General features: G+C 35.7%; 1 protein-coding gene across 8 annotated transcripts in view; it reads right to left on the bottom strand.

The window, feature by feature from the left end:
* TPK1 (thiamin pyrophosphokinase 1) overlaps positions 1–26,666 on the bottom strand; it is a 397,642-nt gene that overhangs the window by 173,991 nt on the left and 196,985 nt on the right. For all 8 annotated transcript variants that reach the window (XM_087945983.1, XM_087945977.1, XM_087945980.1 and 5 more), the window contains one exon: positions 693–765. In XM_087945983.1, the coding sequence (XP_087802109.1) occupies positions 693–765 (73 nt within the window). The remainder of the gene's footprint in view (positions 1–692; positions 766–26,666) is intronic.

The raw sequence follows: 26,666 nt of genomic DNA on the forward strand, positions 1-26,666 counted from the left end.
GAGCTCCTGGTCAATGTTAAATGCCACTATCTTTGGCATTTAAAGTGGCACACTGAGGTCCTGTCCCTTTTGGGCCAAATTAAAATCCATGATGTCCAAAGACCATTTTTGCTGTGAGCTTCTGAGTAATTATTTTTTTAATTATCTTTATTGTCAGAGTACAAAATGTGTATAATGAGATTGGCTCATTGATTGGCTCATGAGATTGCTAATCAAGAAATTAATCCTCTTACATTTTCTTTGCTTTAAACAAGGGAAATAGTTTAAATGCAACTTTTGTTGTTGTTGTTATTATTAGTTGCAAAGTAGTGTCCGACCCATCGCAACCCCATGGACAACGTTCTTCCAGATCTTCCTGTCTTCTACTATCTTCTGGAGTCCATTTAAGCTCACGTCTACTGCATCAGTGACTCCATCCAGCCACTTCATTCTCTGTCATCCCCTTCTTCTATTGCCCTCAATCTTTCCCAGCATTAGGCTCTTCTCCAGTGAGTACTTCCTTCTCATTAGGTGGCCAAAGTATTTGAGTTTCAAAATGCAACTTTACCCCTTTCTTTCTCTTCATAATAGTTTTCTATCTATCTGTTCTGAGTCTTCTCCGTGTAAATTTCTCAGTGCTTCAGTCAATAAAGAAACAGAGTGTATACTACTAGAGAAAGAATTCTGTTACCTCTTTTTAAAAATTTACTTACCTTCTCTGTATAATATTCTTTTACTTCAGGTAAAATAGAGTCAAAATCCCCACTGATATAATCAGGCAGAAAACTGAAAGGAAAATAATAATATTCAATCAGTTCATTTTAATAAAAGCTTTACGTTTAGAAATATCAGATAGTAACAAAGACTCAGAATAGAATAGTGAGTGAGTGCAATACCATTGAAATAGCAGCGACATTTAGAATTAACATCAGATTAATAGCTACACATTTCTAATTTACTTTTCTAATGTATGTATTACGTAACAATTTGCATAGATGCTCAGTTAAGCTAGGAAGCTAGGAAGAGAAGTATAGTAACTGTAAGCAGGAAGCAGATCATCTTGACCCAAGCTCATTTCCAAATAAAATTTTCAGTGAAACTGTCTTGAATGGCTTGCTAGATAATTTGGAGTGCCTGAATGCCTGTCCTTTTGACCTCATAGCAGCTTTTAATAATAGCAAGCATGGTATTTTTCTTGATAGTTTAACCAATTTGGAAGTTAAAGGCACTGCTTTCCTCCTATCTCTCAGATAGATTTCTGATGAAGACAGAAGGAAAGAGCTATTCTTCAAAACTCAACTTACGTGTCTAGTCTAGTGACTCAATTTTATGAACAATGCTTTTTAATATCAATATGAAACTGCTAGGGATGATGGCCAGGAAATTTGGAGATGGATAAGGTAACAATTTTCAGTAAAGTGTGGCTTACCCAAAAAACTATCTGCAAGTAATTAATGGAAGATAATAATTTGAAAGTGAGTCACAGGAAGATATAGACACTAGTTGTAAGGGGAGCCAATATATAACAAAGATAGTATATTTTTCTCTTCTGAATACTGTCACATTTTCATAAAAGAAGCAACAGAAGAGATTTAAACAATAACCAACATAATCACTTTTCAGATTCAGCTACAGACCAAAGAACATTCCTTCTAGAAGAAAATTATTTGCAGTACTTTTAACATGTTTTACATGGAACTTTGGCTCCAGTTCAGAAATGTTAATTATTAAAGAACTCAGTAACAAGATTGGTCTCTGAAAGAAATCCAAGTTACTGTATTTTAACATTATTGGAAAAAAATGCAACTATTACCATTTTTTCCAAATACAAAGTGTTGATTATGATTCTGAAGCACTTGAGACTATGTTTCTCTTTATATGACAACCTCCAGGGACCAGTCATTGAAGAGGATGTTTACTACAACTGCTGAATATTATTAATCTGTGGCGACTTGGAAGATGCTCCATGCATTATATGCTGAGCCCCTTTAAAAGGTCCTAACATACCATTTTGAATAGACTTGTAATTATTTCCAATATTTTTGGCTTCAATTCATTTATTTTAATGCAAGTCACTGAGACAACTGGTACTGGGCATTAAACTAAGTTTAACAATAAATATGTATTGCCCTTCCTTGCAAATATTAATGCTATTAATTATAATATAACATTAGCTCCAGTGGCTTAGAGGTGGAGCCCTCGCCTCACAATCAGGAGGCTGTGAGTTTGATCCTAGGTAGAGGCTAATATTTCAAATAGACTCTCCTGCTCAAGCAGGGGGTTGGACTAGATGACCTCCAAGGTCCCTTCCAACTTTGTTATTCTATTATCTATGTCTATGTCATAATGTGTATTGCAGTACTGTTTAGAAATGCTGTGTTTGTTCAGCCTACCCTACTCAGAATCTGCATATCCTCCTTATAATTCACAGCATTTATGCTGGTTTAGCAAGAGAAGGCAAAAAATAACAATATTAAATTTTGTGAGACATTTTGTCCAAATATTGTGAAATGGCAAAACCTGCTCTTTACTTTCCACAATGAACTACCAAAAAATATAGGAAATTTCTAAAGTAATGGAGTCAAAGAATTGAAATCAGAAAGAGAAATTAGGATAGTCTACATGAGAAAAAATATTGAAATATTGAAGCCTAAAACTTATTTCCTTAATACCAGAATATAAATTGCCCTTCTTGTTTTTCATATCTTCACTGAATTCCAGAGCAAGATGGAATTTGATGTATATCACTACATTTCATAGGTTCCAAAGCAAACTTACTTTCACTTAAGAGTTAACACAATGTACACATACTAGGATTTGCCATCCTAAAAGAGATTACAATAGTGACATTAGGTATTGAATTAGGATTAAAATGCAGGTAGTCCTTGTTTAACAACCACTCATTCAGTGACTTTTCAAACTTATGATGGTGCTGAATGATTGATTGCTCTTCATATTTATGGCCATCACAGCGTCCTGCAGTCATGATTTGCAAACTTCCCTATTATCATCCAAAAAAACAAAGTCAAAAGGCCTGTTGCAGGAAGACACAATTATATGAGGCCTTCATTTAATGACCCATGTTATCCTCACTTAATAATGTTAAACAGGATTGCCAGAAAGGTCATTGCTAAGTAGAGTGGTCAGACTTTTTTTCATTCATGACTAGCTGCTTAATGATGAATTTTCCAGTGCCAATTAGAATAATTAAATGAGGATTACCTATATGCCAATAACAATGAAATATAGAATTTGATTTTTTAAAAACCAAAACCATTTAAACCCTTTAAAAACCATTTTAAGTATCAATACTTGTGTGTCATTATTTTATTTAACTACATACTACAAATCTAGCCTGTCATCTGCCTGATGCACTGAAATAGTAACAGACAAAGTAACACACAAAATGCTGTTGAGATCGCATCTATAGCTTAAAAAAGCCCTATAAGTAGAAGATTAGCCAATGTTTCTCTTCTCTTTTCAATAGCCATATGCAATAACTGGTTAGCAAGAACTAAAAGAACTGTTTGTGAGGTAACAATTCTCAAGATGTATTTGTTTTTTAGACTGTCAAACGAAAACCAGTCGTGTGCTGTTTACTTAACTACAGTGGTACCTTGATACTCAACTACCTTGAAACTCATCAGATTTGGTACTCAAATGTATTTTGCTATGAAAATTTTATCCCAGTACTCATTGTTTGTTTGATATTCAATGCACAAGCTGGAACTTGTCATTGCTGGCTTCCTTCTGACTCACTTCATTATTCCTTAGGTTTGGTACTTCGTTACTCATTATTTTTGGTATCTCATCACACTTCCCAGAACCAATACTCCCAGATGAGTACTCAGGTATCACAGTATACTATATTTTATAAATTAGTCATTCAAATAGAATATAAGCTCCATGATTTTATAGGGTTTCCTTTCTCTTAATGGAGATGAAGTATTTTATTTTCTAAATTATGATTTTTTCTTTAAGTACTATTTATCATCTTAGTGCTTAATTGAATTATCATTGGACTACTGCTTCAAAGCAATGCTAGTTGGAGGCCAGGATTCAAAGAGGAATGTTCTCAAAGATATTCTCATTGAGAAACAATTTTTCAAACCTCCTGAAAAGTTATTGCAAAATGCAATACAACCTTCAGCTGTGGTTGTTTTGAGAAACAGAAGAAGAAGCTACTTTACTTAAGAGGCCAAAATTCTGCATTTCATGTCTAAAAAATGGTGCTCAGATCTTTCTATCAGAGAATGAGAGAGGAGCCTCCATTGCCTCTTTGGTGGACATTACTGATCTTTTCTTATTTTGGTTTTAGTTCTTTCTCATTGCTAGTAATGTATCCCTAAAAGTTAATGGTGCATCATGTCTGAGATTCATAATGCTAGCAAATAAACAAAAAAGACCCGTGGGCATTTTATTCTATTTCAACCTACAACAACTTCTCTCTTAAATATATGTCATCTTGCAGTAAACAACATAAGAACTGTTGTGTTGAGATATTTAATTTACTTTAATCATCTTGCTTGGCATTTTACATCAACTTATACATTTTATGAATACTGGCATGGCTTGTGTAATTATTCTCCCCACAATTAGCATTTACAATGATGCATTGCACATTTCATAGATTGTATTGTGAAGATGCTTTTAGAAACAGGCTGAAGCATGCAGAAAGTAAAGTAAGCAAATTCTTTTTTAAGTTGAGTTACTCCTGGAAACTTTGTGGACATGTTATGCAATTTATTTGGCAACAATAGGGGAATGGTTTGTTATTTTCTTTTTTTCCAAGGTTAGCTTTTAACCTTGATATTCCCAAGAAGCTTTCTATCTAAGTACTCACCAGGCTTGATCTTAATCAACTTCCTAGTTCATCCTAACAAGTCAACATGCACAAGAATATCATGTATAAGTAAGAATCATGCATAGAATTTCTATTTATAGATCAAATCAATGTGTTTTCAGCTACCTTGGCATGTTATAAGCAACAAAAAGTCAATATATATTGGGAAAGTCCTCGCAAAAATGCAATCAATAACTATGGGCTCATAATGCTAAGCCAATATTGATTTCAATCAATCCAGAATCAGACTTGCAGAATTATCCTGCTCCTTCAGTCAAATTTTAATTTATTTTCTCTTTTATTTTTAGCTGAAAACATAAGAAACATCTTACAGAAGAAAAATAATTGACTAACTATAGAATATATTTTAAATTTATTGTGAATGTATACTTTGTGAAATGCACATAGTATTATGAATTAACCAGTGTTTGGCTCTTTTTAAATTTGATTTGAATTTATGGTAATAGGATGTTTGGTTTTTAACTGATACACACACACACACACACACACACACACACACACACACATATTGATGTATCAAATTTTATTTTTTTATGTAGTTATTTTTTGATTAGTCCACTAATGGGAGAAGATGGTAGGGAAACAATGAGCAGCAGGGAGAAAACAGAGCTGCTTAATTCATTCTTTGCATCTGTCTTCACGCAAAAGGGAAAAAAACAGCACAACCTATCAAAAACTGAACCATAAAAGACAGACTAGAAATACAAATTAAAATAGGTGAGAAATGATAAGAGAACACCTATCCACCCAAGATGTGTTCAAATCACCAGGACCAGATGGATTACATCCCAGAGTTCTGAAGGAGCTGGCAGACATGATCTTGGAAACATTGAAACATATCTTTCTTTCTTTTTTAATATTTTTTTTTATTTTTGAAACAAACAAACACAAACAAAACATAAAAATCATAAAACCATCTTCCAGTTATATACGTACAAAACATATATTTCAAAGCACCAGAGGACTGTCAGAGGACTGAAAAAGAGATGATGTTATTCCCATCTTCAAAAAATGGGAAAAAAATGAATCCAGGAAACTACTGACCAATCAGCCTAATATTAATATCTGGGAAGATCCTGGAAAAGATAATCAAGTAACAGATCTACGAACACCTTGAAGCAAGCAAAGTTGTAACCAGAAGCAAACGAAGATTTGTGAACAATAAACTATGCCAAATAAATTATATTTCATTCTTTGAAATAAAGAGACTAAACTAGTGGACCTGCAAAATGCTGTGGAATATTATGCTTGATTTCAAAGTAAGGCATTTGTCAAAATAGACCACAACCTACTTATTAATAAATTAGAAAAATATGGGATTGACAGCATCTCCACCAGATGGATTTATAACTGGCTGACAAACCGCACGCAACATATAGTCCTTATGGGACTACATCTACATGGAGGGAAGTAATCAATGGGGACACCAGGTTTCTGTCTTAGGTGGATTACTCTTCAATATCTTCATAAACTATTTAGATGAAGGAATACATGGGAAACCATAACCTACTACTTGATAAGATAGAAAATGTGGACTAGGGAGCATGGAGTACGCATCTCAAATGATTGAAGTGCTAGAGCCCACTGTAACTACATAGCCAAAAAGGCATTAAGAGTTGTTAATCTAATCCTATGTAGCTTCTTCTCTGGTAATATCACACTACTAATTAGAGAATACAAAACATTTGCTAGACCTATACTTGAATACAACTCATCAGTCTGGAACCCATATCATGTATCTGATTTTAACACAATTGAAAAAGTCCAGAAATATTTCACAAGAAGAATTCTCCGCTCCTCTACTCATTGCAGAATACCTTATGCCACCAGACTTGAAACTCTAGACCTAGAAAATCTAGAACTTCGCCGCCTCCGGTCCAATTTAAAAATAGTATATAAAATCATACATTGCAATGTCGTACCTGCAAATGAATACTTTAGCTTTAATCATAACAATACAAGAGCACACAATGGATACAAACTCAAGGTTAACCGCACCAAACTTGACTTCAGGAAATACGACTTCAGCAACAGAGTGGTCAATGTTTGGAATACTCTAGCTGACTCTGTGGTTTCTTCCCCAAACCCAAAAACTTTAACCTTAGACTTTCTACTATTGACCACACCCCCTTCCTAAGAGGCCTGTAGGGGGCATGCATAAGCGCACCAATCATGCCTACCTACTCCAAGATCCTTGACAGAGTTTGGATCATCAACAAGGTCTTGTCTATTCAGTCTGTATTTTATTTTCTGATTATTATTTTTTTTGCCAATATGTAGGATAGAGCATTTATTTGTTGAGATTTGAAGTTGCCATTTGTTTGACCATTCTGATACATAGTCAAGGTCTTTTTGAAGGGTAGCAGTATTGTGTGTGGTGTTGACTAGCTTTACATCATCAGCGAAGAGAACACAGTTGCTCTTGATATGATCACAGAGGTCATTTATTTATAGTATGAAAAGAGTTGGTCCTAGAACACTGCCTTGGAGGACACCATTGTTGACAGGTACAGAATTTGATAGGACGCTCCCAATTTTGACCATTTGTTGTCTGTTTGACAGGAATGCTTCTATCCCATTATGCAGGTGTCCAGAGATACTGTAAGATTTTAGTTTTAGGAGTAGTTTGTCATGTACCACTGAATCAAAGACTTTACAGAAGTCTATGTAGATTGCATCTATTGCTTTGCCCTGATCGAGTTGTGTAGTCCATATGTTTTTGCAGTGTAAGAGTTGCAGATTACATAATAGTTTTTTCCTAAAACCAAATTGTTTATTAGAGAGTAGGTTGTTTGTTTCTAAGTGAAGGATGATGGATTGGTTAATAATTGATTCCATGACTTTACAGATGATGCAGCATAAAGAGATTGGCCTGTAATTTTCAACTAGGCTGGGGTCTCCCTTTTTGAAGATGGGGATGACCATGGCTTGTGACCATAGTTTTGGCAAGGATCTGGTCCTGAAAGATTCTTCAAAGATTATGCTTAGAGATTCAGCTATGGTAGTGGGTAGCTTTTTTAAGAAGTAGGCACATATTCTGTCCAGTCCAATAGATAGAGATGGTTTTAGATTGCATAGTGCCTTTTCAACATTGTCTTCTGTAAAATCGATATGTATTAGATCATTGTAGTTGTCTGTGGTTCGACTAGGAAATACTGGGCATGATCCATTGCTGTTTACAAATACTGAGCCAAAGAATGTGTTAAAAGAGGTTGGCTTTAATAGTGTCGTAGTTGCAGTCTTTACCATTAGGTCCTTTCAGGGGTGGGATGGACCTTGAGTCTTTTAGTTTGTTGTTTAGAAAATTACACAAAGCGCAGGTGGAATTGGTGCGTAGAAGGTTTTCTTCTTGTTTAATGTGATAATTGGTGCATTCAGTCTTTATCTGGTGGCATAAATTTTTGTATAAGCTTTTGAAGTTGGCAACGTGACCAGATTTGTTTTTCCGCCAAAGTGATTTCTTTTTGGATTGAAGTTTCCTTATTGTTTTGGGTAATTTGTTTTTTCTGGTTTTGGGAGTTGTTAATGGTACATATAGTTAGATAACTCTTTTGACTTCAAGTAAAAATATGTTGTAATGGTCTTCTATAGTATTGCATCCAGAGAATAGAAATTTCCAATCAAGGGATGAGAGATCATTGTTTATAAGATCATAATTGCCTTTTTTGAAGTTATAATTGGGGATTCCGTCATTGTGATGATTTTTGTGTGGACGTATGTTGAGAAAAGTCAATCATATTGTGGTCACTGTTGGAAAAGGGTTCTTTAATTGTATTCCGTAAATTGAATTCAAACTATTCCAGAAGATGAGATCGTGGCAGTTGTTAAGTCTAGTGTTGTTGGTTACTAGTTGTTTTAGTCCCAGATTTGTTACTACATTGTAGAAGATTGCATGTGTGGGTTCAGTTGTACATTCGTTATGGATCCAGTTAATATGAGGTAGATTAAAGTCACCAAGAAAGATAAAAGCGTGTGAGCAGGATGCTGCCCATGTTAGTGTGTTTGCATGTTTATTTAGTTTGTTTGCATGTTCAATGTCATAATCAGGGGCTCTGTAACATAGTAAGAACCGAAATGTGATATTTAAGGACAGTTCACAGATGATGGTCTCAGGAATAGCAAGCTCCTGGGTAACTTGGATGTTTTTTAGATGTAGGGACTTTTTATAGAAGATAGCAACACCACCTCCTCTACGGATTTCACAATCTGATCGGTAAGCATGATAGTCTCTTACTGTGGTAATGGAGTCAGGGAGAGATGCGTTGAGCCATGTTTCACAGACAAATATAATGTTGAATTTAGGCGTATTTTGTAAGAGGAGAAATTCAATTGCAAAATAGGCTTTATCAAATATGGATTTCAAAACATAGTTTTAAAGGCAAAACTAAAATTTAAGAATGATAGTGGAATACAACATTGGTGTGTTCTACCCTTGCTGATTCAACATCGAAGTAAGACATTACTGGATTGAAAATCTGTGTCTTGTTTTGTTCCAGCTGCAACAAGTCATACTGCAAAAGAAGGCTGTGGTAGATGCTGTTTTGCCAACCATTCAGCACATCATTTCACTGAAACCATGGTACACTTTTAGTGAAATGATAATCCAGACACTCTTGTGTTCAGATAACATTCAAGAAAGGAGGGCTGGTGTGCAAAAGATCATTGACTTGAGGGGGGGGGCAAACGCTGATTTTTCTGTACATGGAACAACAATAACAAAAAAAACACCTTTAATCTGAGCATCAGCTGGAGCTGATTGACTGGTCTGAAGATATATATGTGCCACCTTTGATGTAGAAACTGATTACAGCAGAATTAAAGAAGTTAATTGATGAACCAATGCAAGTACCACAGTGGCCCTGTCATGCCCAACCAATAGACATTGTGTGAAACAGGTCACAGAGACAGCAGTGTATACAAATGAGAAACATGAGGGGCTATATCAGAGACCAAGAAGCAAGTTGGTGGCTGATGTAGAAGAACGAATCAAAACAAGATTTGATGAAACTTGCTTAAACATTTTTGTAACTCAGATAATTGCTTTCTGATGTTAGTTTATGATTGTATGGATTATTTTTTACTTAGGAAGATAGGATTCATGCAGAAAAAAACTTTATTTTTTATAGCACAAGGTGTAATTTTGATAAGATAAAGTTAACAGTATTAGGTTACAAGAGCCTTTTGTGGGGTATATGATCAGACGTGAATTTACGATACCAGGCTAAATGTTGTGCAATTGCAAAAATAACTTGAATTATTGGTATAAAAACACATATTTTTAGAATACTTCATTGAAAAAAACTGCAAAAATTAATTTATACTCCATTAAATGACATGCTGTACTGCCACATTTCAACCCAAGAGTATTCACAAGGAGTATTCACAAGTGCTCTCCTGAAGGAATGTTACCACATTCCTTCAGGAGAGCACTTGAAATTATTCCCACATAAAGGGAGGGGGAGAAATCTTACCAATTTTGTTCATCAATCTGGTGCTTTCCATAGAAACGTTTTGATTTAATAGGATTTGTTTAATCTGGGATTAGGACAAAGTTACAGTATTGTAGCAGAAAAATGATTGACATTTTATTAGAGGCCAAAGGAAATATCTGGAGAACAGTGTCCCAAATCTTTATTGACACATACAAATGACTCTTCCATTTGTTTGGTTACAATACAAGTATAATTAATCATCAATATTATTAGATATTGTCAATATTACACCTTAATTAAATTACCTTTATTAATTAGTTTCTTAATACAGATTTCAATATTTTATTAAGGGATATATTAAGTAAGATTAATCTTTATAGAATAGAAAATTTTACTTTACAAATATATCTTTACATTTATCATAAATTGTTATTTTTTTCCCCTAGCCACTCTCTGAAAAACATTGGTTTCCAGTTCTAGCTACTAACAATTCTCAGGTATCTGATATATTCTGGGTGACTACTTTACATTCTTGTGGTTAAGACTTATCTATTCATGTCTTATTACTTTACATACAGCAAATGATTGTTTCATTTGAATCTAATAACCTATTTGCTTCTTATATAATAAGCAGGTTTAAAATTTAAGAATTTTACTTACTTACTATTATTGGGACTCTGAGCAAATTATATGTTTATTTTGAGGAGCTCTAAAAGGTTCTTCAATTGATATATAATAAGCAGGTTTAAAATTTATCAATTGAAGAACCTTTTAGAGCTCCTCAAAATAAACATATAATTTGCTCAGAGTCCCAATAATAGTAAGTAAATATGAGATAAACAATCATAAGGATGAAAATACTGGAGTATGCGCTACAAAAAGCTTATATCCATTTGACTATAGTGTAATCTTGATCAGAAGCCAAATATCTACATTTCAATGAAGCATCTCCATCATTATTGACTTCTCACTAAATTTACAATCTTTTTAGTTTTAAACCACTGCTCTAGAAAAAACCTTAATCAAATCCACAGCCTTTTTTCCATGAAGTTCTCACATAAGTCACTTTAATGGGAACTGCAGTTTACAATGAAGTGGTAAGATAAAATGACAGTGGCTATAACAAAAATGAAAGGAAATGGGATATATAAATGTTTACCCTGAACTGAAGACAAAAAGTCTGGAAAATAAAAATAAAATTGTGGCCTGACATTATACTTCTAATCAATATGACAAGATTAAACTATTGTATTTGCATAACCCCAATCTGGATGAAGGCATTTTAAAGAAATTTTCTTTCACTAATTTATTTTGGTTCTATCATTCTCAGATTTGAGCCATTTAATTGGTTTTTTTTAACTTTGCACCCAACTGAAGTCATAAACAAAGTTGTTCACTTTTTTATGTCAAGTTTTTTGTTTTTTATTACTTATATATATCAATGCATGAACAGTGTGATACCTGAGTACCATACATTTAGTACAGATAAACATAATGTTGTAACTCATATTTATTACATTTCATTTTCATTGTTTCATATTATTTAAACATATCTAATACTACCGCCATTCAATTTCTAGACCTCCCTCTTGATATTGCATAGATCTTGTTATATTAAAATATGTATATTGTTGTTCCCCTCTTATTTCTATTTCTATTTTTTCTTATTTTTCTAATTGGTTCATTTAAGCATACATAACATTTCTTTTCACCATTATTTATTATCCCTTATCTTATATTTGATATTTTAAAAATTAGACATTTTCCCACCATGTTTTCAATACCCCAAATATCCAACACTACTACTCAATCAATGAATATACAGTAGAGGTGACAAAAATAGATTTAAGGAATTAGATCTTATAAACAGAATGCCTGAAGAACTATGGATGGAGGTTCGCACTGTACAAGAGGTAGCAACTAAAACTATCCCACAGAAAAAGAAATGCAAGAAAGCAAAATAGCTGTCTGAGGAAGCTTTGCAAATAGCTGAAGAAAGAAGGGAAGCAAAAGGCAAGGGAGAAAAAGAAACATACACCCAATTGAATGCAGAATTCCAGAGAGTAGCTAGAAGATATAAGAATGCCTTCTTAAATGAAGAATGCAAAGAAATAGAAGAAAACAATAGAATAGGGAGGACCAGAGATCTCTTCAAGAAAATTGGAGATATGAAGGGAACTTTTCATGTAAAGATGGGCATGATAAAGGACCAAAATGGCAGGGACCTAACAGAGGCAACAGAGATTAAGAAGTGGTGGCAAAGTTACACAGAAGAACTATACAAGAACGAGGTTAACGTCCCTGATAACCACGATGGAGTGGTCACTGACCTCGAGCCAGACATCCTAGAATCTGAAGTCAAATAGGTCTTAGGAAATCTGAGCAACAACAAAGCTAACGGAGGTGACAGTACTCCAGCTGTGCGAGTCAAAATCTTAAAAGACGATGCAGTAAAAGTGCTACACTCAATTTTCCAGAAAATTTGGAAAACTCAACAGTGGCCACAGGATTGGAAAAAGTCAGTTTACATTCCAATTTCAAAGAAGGGCAATGCCAAAGAATGTTCAAACTATCACACCATTGCTAGTAAAGTTATGCTTAAAATCCTACAAGCTAGGTTCCAGCAGTATGTGGATCGAGAACTACAAGAAGTATAAGCAGGATTTTGAAGAGACAGAAGAACTAGAGATCAAATTGCTAACATATGCTGGATCATGGAGAAAGCTAGGGAGTTTCAGAAAAACATCTACTTCTGCTTCATTGACTATGCTAAAGCCTTTGATTGTGTGGATCACAACAAATTATGGCAAGTCATTAAAGAGATGGGAGTACCAGACCATCTTATTTGTCTCTTGAGAAACCTATATGCAAGTCAAGAAGCAACAATGAGAACTGGACATGGAACCACTGATTGGTTCAAAATTGGGAAAGGAGTCTGGCAAGACTATACTGTTGCCCTGCCTATTTAACTTATATGCAGAGAACATCATGAGAAAGGAGGAGCTAGATGAATCAAAAGTTGGAATTAAGATTGCCGGCAGAACTTTCAACAACCTCAGATATGCAGATGATACCACTCTAATGGCAGAAAGTGAAGAGGATCTAAAGAGCCTCTTGATGCAGGTGAAGAAGGAGAGTGCAAAAGTTGGCTTGAAACTCAACATTAAATAAACTAAGATCATGGCATCCAGCCCTCTCAATTCCTGGCAAATAAATGGGGAAGAAATGGAAGTAGTGACAGATCTTATTTTCCTGGGCTTCCAAGATCACTGCAGGTGGGGACTACAGCCAATAAATTAAAAGATGCTTGCTTCTGGGGAGAAAAGCTATGGCAAATCTAGACAGCATACTAAAAAGCAGACATACCACCCTGCCAACAAAAGTGTGTATAGTCAAGGCTATGGTTTTCCCAGTTGCAATGTATGGCTGTGAAAGTTAGACCATAATGAAGGCTGAGTGCCAAAGAATTGAGGCCTTTGAACTATGGTGCTGGAGAAGACTCCCAAGAGTTTCTTGGATTGCAAAGTGATCAAACCAGTCAGTCTTAGTGGAGATCAACACTGACTGCTCTTTAGAAGGCCAGATCCTGAAGATGAAACTAAAATACTTTGGCCACCTAATGAGAAGGAAGAACTAACTGGAGAAGAGCCTAATGTTGGGAAAGATTGAGGGCAAAAGAAGAAAGGGACAACAGAGAATGAGATGGCTGGATGGAGTCACTGAAGCAGTAGGCATGAGCTTAAATGGGCTCCGGACGATGGTAGAGAACAGAAAGGCCTGGAGGAATGTTGTCCATGGGGTCACGATGGGTTGGACATGACTTCGCAACTAAAAACAACAACAACAACTAATCAATCCAAATATTAACAGTATTCAATCAATCCCGGGATTACATCTTCAACTCCCCACAATTTCCAATCTTAAAAGTTTGAAATTCACAATATATTTTAACACACTGTTAATATTAATAATACAATAAAATTCCCTAACCCTAAACCTCCATCTTCTATCCTTAACTTATTTTTAAATAAAGTAAATTCTATTTTTCTATTAATATATATGCTATTATTTTCCCTATTTATATTTTCTACTTTTCCATTTTACTAATGTATTTTATCACTATCCATTATCTCTTGGTCTCTTTGGAGTTCCATTATCTGTTGAGTTTTTAATCACCTTTTTCTTTCTCTTGGAAACTTATAGTTTTTTTATGATGTTTTTATGCCCACTAAATATTCATTTCGAGTTTACCGTTATCTCTTTTTGCTGCATCTTTTGAACACCAATCCATAAATCATTCTTTCTTTTAAACAGATTTCTGTGTTTTTTTTCCTCTGGACTTTTCCTTTTTTGAAGAGTTCCCCCCATTCTGTTATAAGCTTTTAAAATATTATCTACTTGATTCCAACTTATCAGTCCTTTCTGTCCATTATCTTTATTTTCTTGCATCTCAGTTTGATTTTTCTCTTCCACTGCTTCTTCTGATTTCTGATCTATTTCCCAAATATCTTGTTCCTCTCCCCGCCCTCCCCAATTGTTGCAGGCCTTCTACACTCAGTTCTTTATCTTTAGGCAGCCTCTTCTTGTCTCCTTATTGCTCTTTATAGTTTCATGCATATTTTTAAGCATCAAAATTATTTCTTCCCTCTATTATCCCTTGGTAATCCATTTTATTATAATTCAGTATAAGTTATTCAATATATCCCTGTAATTCCAATGACTCAATATTTAAACACTCCCACCAATCCAGTTATTAGCAAAACTTAAACATTCTCATAGTTATGTCTCCAAATCCCCTAAATTTATAGTTTTTAAGATTTTTTAGTATTTTATAGTCTTTTAATTTCCCAATTGTTTGTCTTCCCAATTGTCCAAAATTTGAAGTCTTAATTTTCCTTCTTTTCTCTTTCCTTCTATTCCTTTTCTTCTTTGACCTCGTGTGATGTTCTGTCAGATAGTATTAATAGTCCAAATCCAAATTAATCCACTGTGTTTTCTCCAATCTTTTGAGTCCAATAACCAATTTTGATAGTATTTAATTATTAACAATTTAGTTCATCTTTAAAATCTTCAAAAAGAAAGTGAAACACTCAATAGTTCAAAATATCCAAATCACTTTCTGAGATAGAGTCAAGGTCAGACTGTTTTCCCAGCTTTGTTTACTTTCTTCTGTTATGTGTATTAGATGTTCCACACATTCATTAGATGATTTGATGCTGTAGTAATCTTCTTCTTCCAGTAGATGGCATTCCTTCCAAGTTGCAGCATTAAACAGTATGTCAAATCAGCTATTTCCCCATAAATCCAGGGGGTTTAGAAGTTACAAATATAAAATATAGTTCCTTCCAAGGAACACCTTTCAAGTTGTTCAGCTATTTTCCAGGTTTTCTATATTTTAAAGCTTCCTTTAAGCATTCTTTTTCCTCTTAAAATAGCGTTGGTTTTTAAGTGGGTAATTCCAGCGTTTCAAAGATGCTAGGTTGCTGCTGTTTTATAAAATCAGTTGTGAATCTCTCTTTCCCTGGATATTCTTTTGGGGTTAAAATTTGAATAAAGTTCACCCAGTTAACACACTGTTCACCAAAGTACACTCCTGTGCAGTGCTTAGATGGTCGTCATCACTCCCAGCTTTTGTGGCAGCCACCTTAGACTGCCTCTTGTCGTCGCTGTGGCACAGAAGGAAAAAAGCCCTGGGGTTCAACAGGAGATTGTGATCTCCCCTGCAGCCTCCCAGAGCGTCCCTCCTTAGCTTTACTGCCCCTACAGGGCAGCTTTGACTCCTATCGGAGCCCACAAACAGGGAGAAAACCAGTATCGCCGGAAGGCTCTACTCTCTTCCAAAGTTGTTCACTTTGTGAGGAGAAAAAATCACAAATAGTCCTGTGGAAAGAATTTCACATTATGAAGTGAATTATGAACTTACTGTAAGTGAAAGCTCCCAATCCCCAAGCAGTAGTCTAGTACTGGTCCGTGGCCTCTTAGGAATCACTGCACAAGCAGCGGACAAATGAGCAAAGCTTCATCTGCACAATATGGGATCTAGTAGTATGCGAAATGATCCCTCCACCCCCCTCCGTCCATGGAAAAACTGTCTTTGGGTTTTCGCGGGTATTTGTATGTGGATCTTTGGTTATTCAGGTTTTCTGCCGCGTAAAATTGGAAGTATTTAGGCGACGTTTCGATGAAGTCTCATTCATCATCTTCAGGCTTGTGTCTTCAGCTTTGTGCTTCTCAGAGTAAATTTACGCGGGAGAAAACCCGAATAACCAAAGATCCATATATATATATAAATGTTAACAACACTATTTAAAGAAAGAAAAGAACTTCAATACAATCTAACTGTATATGTATAACTAGAAGTGCCAACATTATTAGATGAAAAAGAAAATCACAACTATTGCTAGTTATTTCTTCTAGTTAACATAAATTTCTGAGTTGCCTTTAATTGTCATTATTTAATTTCTATTGAGTGTCAAATAAGATGCAGAATAAATGGGAGAAGATGCTAAATAATTAGTTGTAAAATAGAAATAATGCCATTGTCTCAATAGATATGACCTATAAAAATATTTTAATGTTGAACATAGCAGCTATACTATTGATTTTTTAAATTTAGGACCTGAATATTTTTATACCATCTTCAGATGTATTCACAGGCATATCAAGCAAAGTGACCTCTGAAATATTCTACTCCCAAAGCACTAAAAATGATAACAATAATAGCAATAGCACTTAGACTTATATACCACTTTATAGTGCTTTACAGCCCTCTCTAAGCGGTTTACGGAATCAGCATATTGCCCCCAACAATCTGGGTCCTCATTTTACCCACCTTGGAAGGATGGAAGGCTGAGTCAACCTTGAGCCTTGGTGGGATTTGAACTGCCAAACTGCAGGCAGCTGGCTGCAGAAGTAGCTTGCAATACTGCACTCTAACCACTGCACTGCAGAGGCTCCTAATAATCTCAGGAAATAGAAAGCAGATTAAAATTGATTTTATTTTACATCTAGGTAGGAAATAAAAATGGTTGATATCTCTGTTTTCACTTTTTAGGGAATATATGTGGTCCTCAATTTACAACTGTTTGTTCAGAGACCACTCAAAATTACAACAATGCTGAACAAAGGAACTTATGACAGGTACTCAAAGTTATGGCCAATGCAGTAACACCCCCCACCCCCACCCCCAGTTACATGATTGCAATCTGGACTCTAGGCCAGAAGTCCCCAACCTATGGGACGTGGCCCACTACTTTCTCAAGGTGTACAAGGTAATCTAACTCTGAAAATATGTTTGCATTGCATTAGATATAAAGACCTACCAGTGATTTTTCCATTGCAAACTATGAGCCTAAGTAAGTATAATGTAAATAGGAGAATAATAATCACTTTACTGTCATCTTATTTTTGTAGAAATAGTCAAGCTAATGTACCAGTCTCTATAGCTGGTGGGTATGTATCTTAGTTAAAATAGCATTATTTAGGAACTCTTTCATTCTCAGGGCAATTCTCTCCCAACTGCCTCTCCAGCAGCAAATAAGGGAAAGCAGTCATTTGTTATAATATTTATAATGACAAATTCAAAGATAGGAAGCTTTTCAAGGCTTTCCTTCCTTTCAACACTTATTTATAAGATTTGCCTACCACCAGAAATAAAGTAGACTCTAGGCAACATAGCTGGCTTACTTATAAAACCAAAATTAATGTAATACTTTAAACAACAATTCCAACCTAATTCTTAATTAAATTTAAGTACTAGAAGTAATCAGCTAAAGCAATTAAAAACAGCACTGTCAATTTCCAAAGGCTTTCTGAAAGAATGCCTGAGGAGATCAATATTCCAGAGCACAGGAGCGGCTAAAGAGAACCCCTGTCATCAAATCCCTTTCTGCTACATCTTCTAAGTAAGTGCTCCCTAACTGTTAAGATAGGATGGACAGAAATTATTGAGAAAAGGTCATACCTAAGATATTTCTGGAACATATAGGACAGCATTCAGAAATCTACCATATCAAATCATTTGTATTGAAATTTCCGGGTGATCTTTGTGGGCCAAAATCAATCTGATAGATTCAGCTCAGTGGTGCGATTAAATTTTTTTTACTACCGGTTCTGTGTGTGTGACTTGGTGGGTATGGCAGGGGAAGAAAACTGTAAAATCTCCAGTCAGAGGTAGTATTTGCTGGTTTTCCAAACTACTCAAAATTTCCACTACTGAGAAGACATTATATACGGGAGTCTCTGTGGTTAAACTGGGAGAAGATTAAAAAACAATGTTATTTGAAAATTCCAGTCTGGCTATCGACTATTGAAGCATTTTCTTATCCTATAATATACAAAAAGGAACAAACAGTTAGATATGGTGAAATATTGAATGAAAAGGGTGAACTCAAATCTATACAAAAACTAGAGGAACAAGGTATAAAGATGAATTGGTTTTCATATGCGCAAATACATTCAAGGTATGATAAAGATTCTAAAATGGAAGGTTTCTATGATAAACTGACTGATTTAGATAAGATTTTGACAGGTACTGATGAAAAGGTGATTAAAAAATTGTATGGATATTTATTAGAAATTAAACTAGAAGAAGAACAAGTTAAAGAAACTATGATTGCTTGGGGGGGAAGAATTTTGGATATGGGATTGATCTAGAGAAATGGCAAAAATTGTGGTCTCAAAATTATAAAATGACAATGTCAACAGCATATAAAGAAAATTTGTATAAGATGTTTTACAGGTGGCATTTTCCCCCAACAAGAATAGCAAGAATGTTCAAGAATAAATCCAAAAAATGTTGGAAATGTCATCAGACACCTGGCTCATATTACCATATGTGGTGGACTTGTGCGGATGCTAAAAAATACTGGACTAAAATCCACACGTGGTTGAGAAAAATGACAAAAAAACATATAGATTTGAAACCAGAGATATTTTTATTGGGAATTTTACCTGAAATATATAGTAAAAACTTGAAATACCTGATTGTAAATGTATTAACAGCGGCTAGGATTGTATTTGCTAAAAACTGGAAAAATGAGAAAACACCATCACAGGAGGAAATTATTAAAAAAATATTGGAATGTGTTGAAATGAGCAGATTGACATTTGAAATTAGAGAACAGGATGATAAACTATTTTATAAAGTTTGGGATCTATTCTATCAATGGTTAGAAAGTATAGTCACGAAATATGTAGACTTTTAGAAAATACTAAATATATAAAGATGTATTCTTTCCTTATTATATCTACAAAATGATTTTAGGATAGATTTGAGATGATAATATGAATTGTCACAAAACAAATTAAATAAAATATGATTATTTCCTAAAGCATGAATGAATAAAAGTATAGTCAAATGATTGATTAATAATGATACCAATGTATTTAATATTGGATTGAAAATACAAGATAATATACAATGTAATTGTAATTGAAGACTACAAAATGGAAGCACAAAACAATTTGTAAACCAACCGACACACTGTATGTACATATATGGGAGATGGCCTGATGTTTTTATGTTTTGTTTGTTTATGTTTGTTTTAAAAACCAATAAAAAATTTTTAAAAAATCCACTACTGGTTCTTCAAAACTGGTCAGAACCTGCTGAATACCACCTCCGGTTCAGCTCTCAAAGAAGCTGGCTGAAAAAAAAGTGTGTCCCAAAATGGATCACCTTGGACTTTTTTCAGTCAGCCCCCAGGAACCAGATGGAGTCCTGTGGCTGCAGCTTATGATCTGAGAAAGTGGGCAAAATGGTAATCAGGTTACCTTTGGTAGCAAATGGTAATCAGGTATGTTTGCTAAGAGCCCATCTGCAATCATGTGGCTGAGGGGGATCTGCAACAGTATAACTTTGACCATTGGTTGTAAATTCTTTCATTCATCACCATAATGTAATTTTTAATGATAACTGAACAAATGTTTGTAAGTGAATAACTATATCTACAAGAGATATTTTGGAGTATTTTCATCAAATCAGGAGATTGTCAGCAGCCACTGCAACACTGTGTGTAAAATATTGTATACAAAGATGCATTCAACTATGAAGTCCAATCTATTGTTACATTTCCAAGAAAGCAAAATTATTCAGTTCTACAGCATATATACATTTACGGTTTTAAAGCCAATCCACTGATTAATGTTGCATAATATCTTGTTAAAGATCATTTAACAGAAGATACAGAATGTCCTTGATCAAGAGTTGCCTGATGAACAAATTGGCTTCAGAAAAAAGCACAGAACTTAAGATCACATTTACAATATTAGATGGATTATGGAAAAGGCATGTAAATATTGAAAGTGTCTAAATATGTGTTTTATCGAACAGAGAAAAGCTTTTAACTGTGTAAAATACAATTAGTTATGGGTGGCTTTGTGTAATCTTGCTGTCACAACCCACTGGATCAGACTTATCAACTTATCAGATCACTGTACACTGATCAGGAGGCAATAGTGAGAACTCTCTATGGTGACACAGATTGCTTTGGGATCAATAAGATAGGGATATATTTTATCACCATTTTTGTTCAATCTCTATGCTGAAGTGATTATACAGAAATTAGACCTGGAACTGCCTGATTTGGGAGTGAAGATTAGAGAAAAATATATAAATAATTTGAGGTTCGCAGATGATCCAACATTATTGGATGAAAATAAGGACAACTTGGAAAAAATAATCCAGAAACTCGAGGATGAAAGTGAAAAAATAGGACTGAGTTTTAAGTTCAGGAAAGCAAATATAATGACAACATCTGCAGATGGAGACAAGATGTTTAAAATCAATGAAGAAATTGAAATAATTTTTAAAATTATTTTCCTTGGATCAAAAATTGTTCAAGATGGCAGATTTACACCTGAAATCAAACACAGAATAACCTTAGGTCACACTGCAATGGTTAACATGAATAAGATCTGGAAAAGCAGAGATATTGACATAAATATTAAAAACAGGGTAGTTTTAACAATAGTCTTTCCAATAGGTATAATCTTCCCTTCTCTATATACCAATGATTGCATCTCAAAGGATCCCTCTGTTAAAGTACTGAAGTTTGCAGATGATACAACAGTGATTGGTCTCATTCAAGACAACAACAAATCTGCCTGCAGATGGGAGATTGAACAACTAGCCTTGTGGTGTGGCCAGAGCACCCTTGAACTGAACACATTTAAAAACATAGAAATGATAGTACATTTTAGGAGAAGCCTTCCTACACTACCACCACTCACAATACTAGACAACAGAGTATCAACAGTAGAGACCTTCAAGTTGTTCTATTATATCTCAAGACTTAAAATGGACACCTAACATCAAATGCATCATCAAAAAAGCACAACAAAGAATGTTTTTCCTGCACCAACTCAGAAAGCTCAAACTGCCCAAGGAGCTGCTGATACAGGTCTACAGAGGAATTATTGAGTCTGTCATCTGCATCTCTATAACTGTCTGGTGTGGCACTGCAACCTATCAAAACAAACACAGGCCTCAACAGTTAATTAGAACTTCAGAAAAAACAATTGCTATCAATCTGCTTTCCATTGAAGACCTGCACAAGCCAGAAAGAGGGCTGTGAAAATATCTACAGACCCCTCACATCCTGGACATAAACTGTTTCAATGTCTATCCTCAAGATGATGCTATAGGGCCCTGCACGTCAGAACAACTAGACACAAGAACAGTTTTTTCTCCATGCTATTACTCTGCTACACAACTAATTCCCACAACACTGGCAAACTATCTAAAAAGGCAGGATTACCATCATTATTCTCGTCTTCCCTATTCCCTATCTCCTTATATTATGACTATAACTTTGTTGCTTGTATTTTATGATTTATATTGTTTACTTAGTATCCTAGTATGATTTATGTTTATTTAGTATCAATGACTATCACTAAATGTTGTATCTAATGTTTTATGATGAATGCATTTTACAATGACTAAGTTAATGAACTATCACTATTGTTGTATGTACATGAAGAGCTTATGCACTCGAAACAAATTCCGTGTGTGTCTAATCACACTTGGCTAATAAAGTTGTTCTGTTCTGTTCTATTCTATTCATGATATACAGGTATGAAAATTGGACACTAAGAATGGCTGATCGAAGAATGGATGCCTTTGAATTTGATGCTGGCGTAAATTATTGTGTCTACAATGGACAGCCAGAGTAACTAACAAAGAAGAAATTAAATCATATTAAACCACAAACATCCCTAAAAGCCAAAACCACATGACTATGTTTGGTTTACTTTGGCCATGTCATGTGTGCAAATTCATTGGAGAAGCTAGTAATGTTAGGAATGGTTAATAGATTTTTTAAAAAGGGCAAGCAAGATAGGGTAGCATGAACAGGGATTGCCTATAAAAGCACAAAGAGTCAGACATGACTGAACAGTTAAAATTAACTATCTCTATCTCTATCTCTCTATATATATTATTTTTCACCATATATGAGACAAGGAATTGAGAACTATGGCAATTTTGATCAAAGTTCTTAAATAAACCAGGATGATTATAAAAGTTCTTTGAACTTCTCTAGATGTACATTATGATTTCATATAGGTATGGCATAGTGCTGACCACTCAATTCCATTTCTGTTAAATGCAGGTTGAAAAAGAAAAAAAATTACACTGGAAACCCAACAGTAATCTTATAACAGAAAAGGTAATAAAATAATAAATCTATAGGATATATTTCCCAGCTTTGCCATGCAATATCAAGTTGTATGCCACAACCATACTGTCTTTCTTATCCACTATTTAATTAGTACATAATATTATTCTTTCAGACTTAATTAACCTTTCCAAAGAAGTTCTGACCTTGGTACTTTCTACACATTTTTGAAGCCAAAAGGAATAACAGCAGAATTGTTCCATAGGGAAATTTTCTTCAGATTTAATGAAATGTAGAATTAAAACTACATTCCTGCTTAATAAATAAGATTTAAATCATGTAGCATACAACCTAAATTAAAAGTTAAAATTCAATCTTAAGAAACAAATTTACTGAAAAATAGGTATCATTCATTTGTTAAAAAAGAAATTACCAAATAAACTTGTCAATGACTGGCAGAGATATATCAATTATTCCTACATCTATGAGTACAAAATAAGATCTGTAGAGAGATTTATATTTAATCTACGTATAACCTTGTGACTTTGCTGTCAATTACAAAACTGTACACCATTTATTGATGGTGATGGAATGGAATATTTACAGATTATCTTCCAATGCTGATAATACAAAGAACTTTTTAAAAAGTAGACAGAATGATTCCTTCCCAAGATGAGTACTGAATGGTAAGGATATGTTTCTCTTGTCAACGACCTGCCAATTATACCGTCTAAGTTGGCTTTCTGGCAGTGTTGCTCCCTGGATTTGAATGGGAGCACTTAGGAATGAGCCAAGATGACTTTTGGATGGCTGTGGACCCATTTGGGAAGAGGAGTCTTGAAGATTTGGAGCTCTCGGAAAGTCATGGGCATTCATTTTCCTGTTAGCATTTCAGTTTTTTTAAGCATGCCAAAAATTCTATCAGTATATAAGAAATTATGAGCTGGGATAGACATAACAACAAGTCAGCCAATGGGAACTGTTTTGTAACTAAGAAACAGCACCTATTGTGAGCCATGCCAGGTGCCTTGGAGACTGGGCATGGCTTAGGGTAATTGGTCTGTATTAATATAGAGCTGGTAGTTTTGGTGGTTCTGATTGCTTCCGCTTCTTGTATTTGCTACCACATTGTATACATACATCATGTTTTATATTATTGTATATAAACAAGTTTCTTCTATAAATGAATCCTGCTGAATTATTTACTTGTGTGCTGGTTGGATTGCTGCAAACTTTGAGAAATTCACTTTTTACTCTGCTTTTTATCTTTTAAAGTAGACCAGCTGGATGAATGCTGATTTATTCAAATCCCTGCTGGACTTTAGCTGTTCTCTTTTTTCCCTTTTGATTTATTCTATTATTCTAAATAACTTTCATTTTCCGTATGGAAACATGGCATGTCTTTCAGGAAGTAAAGGTATCTAAAAGACAAAATTTTGCAAATTAAAAAGATACAAAAATCCTTTTAAACTTGGATTGAAATATCCAGAAAATATCTTTCCTATTTCCTTCAGCTTCTTCTGGTTAAGCTTAAAAGAGCAACAAATTCTGCCTTCTTGTTGCCTTTACTCCCTGAAAGACAAACCTTTTTGTCAATCTTTTCCAGTTTTCCTTTCTTCTTTTATAGAGGCCACTATATCTGGGCTTCAAAACTCCAGATGGCCACTAGAATGCATGAATCCTGCAAGTTGAGATTTTCTATATCTGTTTGGATTTGTAGTCCTAAGGCAATTTTAACGCTTTCTCCTAGTAGCCATCACTGCAAATTTATTAAATTCACTATTGGGACAGCTGATGTTGACATGACTTTCTACTAAAGAAGACAAAACTCCTGTGGCTGTGCATCTGTGCGTAACAGAGAGGAAAATGAGAAAGCTTGAATATGTAAAAAAAGGGACGTATTTGTGCATGTGTGATAGATGAGAAATTGTATAGGTTTGAAAAGCATACATCTAAAGTTGACCTTTTTGAAAAATACAGTTTACAGAGTTTTACTTGTAAAGACCAGAATAAAGTAAGGGAAATCATTCCTTATCATTTTTTTTCATGTCTTACTTTCTCACAGTAACCTACTCCAGCTTTCCAAGGATTATTTTATCTGATCAATATTCTCTGCAGCTTATCTTGAATGAAATAATAAAAAACTCAAATGCATTTGTGTGTTGGTGTCATCACACGAATAATATAATTAACATTTCTGCAACTAGTCCATTAAAATGAGATTCTACTGTGTGTATGTGGGTGAAAATAACACACATGCTAACATTTTTTATTCCTGTGGGAACATTATAAAAATACCACCAATACGATATCAAATACTGCTCCCAATTATCCCTTCTCCCAATTATTCCAGAGAATTCTATAGGATTTGTTTTCAACTATTCCAACAAATATTTTAAAAAAACAACAGTAAAATTGCATCAGCTCAGAAATGTTCTACTGATCGGGCAAGTCACTGATAGTAATTTCATTGCATGTACAGTGAAACACAGATATCATTGTAAAGCAGGGGTGTTAAACTCAATTTTATGAGGGCCAAATCAGCATTGTGGTTGTCCTCTGCAGGCTGGGGTGTGTGGCCAGGGGAAGGCGCATGGCCAGAGTGGTTGCGACCAACTGGGCGTGGCCAGTGGACATGTTCCACTTGACGTAGCTTGCGTGGGTGCTGCCTGTGGGTTTGGGTGGGATTAGAGAGGGAATCCAGAAGTTTCTGATGGGTGGGAGGTGGCAGGTGGGAGGCTCATCCCACAGGATGAGGTGAGGCAAGGCAGGAGGTGGGGCAGCTACAGCCAAAATCCCGTCACTCACCGCCCTTTGTGTGAGTGTGTGGGGAAATGGTTTCTGGCTGTAGACGCAGCCTGTCGGCCTCTCAGCTGGCATTTGCTGTTGCTCCAGAGCCCGGCTGCCATCCAAGCAGCAAATGGACACTGTGGAAAGGAATGTGATGCAGACCACTGGGTGCACTTACTCTGTCCCACTGTTTTGACAGTTGGAGAGAAGGTCACCACTGGACATCATCTCCTCAGACCCCTCGCGGGTCTTGCCCTTGGCCTGAGCATGGCGTGTGTTCCTCTTGTGCACCCAACTGTAGCGGCTGGTGCACGAGAGGAGTGCTCCACCAGTAGCCCCTGCACCAGTCCCTGTCTACTACAGACCCAACATGTGGAGCCTGGCCGGGCTTCACCGAAGTGGGGTACAGGGTGGGGTAGGAAGCTGTGCCCATCCCAAGGCTGGAGGAAGAGGGCCTTTGAGCCCCAGGCAGTTCGGGCAGCGCTCTGCCGACTCGCTTCCCTCGCTTGGAGGGAAGCCCCGCTATCCCTGAGCAACTCCACCACTGCTTGGCAGATTCACCCAGCCCGAAGGAGCTACCGAAGCAGCTAGATAGAAAGACCGGTTGGAAGTGGTAAAAGCACATCCATTCCCAGCAGGCAAAAAATGGCCACCACAAGCAGGAAAAGCTCAATTGGCATTGGTGCTATGGCTGCCCAAGCCCAGCTGGGATCGCATGCCTCCCCCCCCCATCTCTGCTGGGCATGGGTAACCAGGGCTCCAATGGGGATCTGGCTTTCCCCACTCATGGCCTTTTTTTGCTTGCCTGACTGACGCAGCTCCTTCAGGCAGAGCCCCCTAGGCTGCAGTCCCTTCCCTGGACTGAAGGCAGCCTTCTGTCTTGCACCACCATGCTGCATCTTCATTCCGAGCTGAAGATTCCCTGCTTGGCCGGCATTCCCGGAAGGCGCAGCCCAGAGCACCAGGCCTGCCAAGCCCAAAGGA

Source organism: Notechis scutatus, chromosome Z (genome assembly GCF_049901735.1).
Source record: "Notechis scutatus isolate UNSWTSFEM ecotype Mainland chromosome Z, rNotScu1.2, whole genome shotgun sequence".
Taxonomy (NCBI): domain Eukaryota; kingdom Metazoa; phylum Chordata; class Lepidosauria; order Squamata; family Elapidae; genus Notechis; species Notechis scutatus.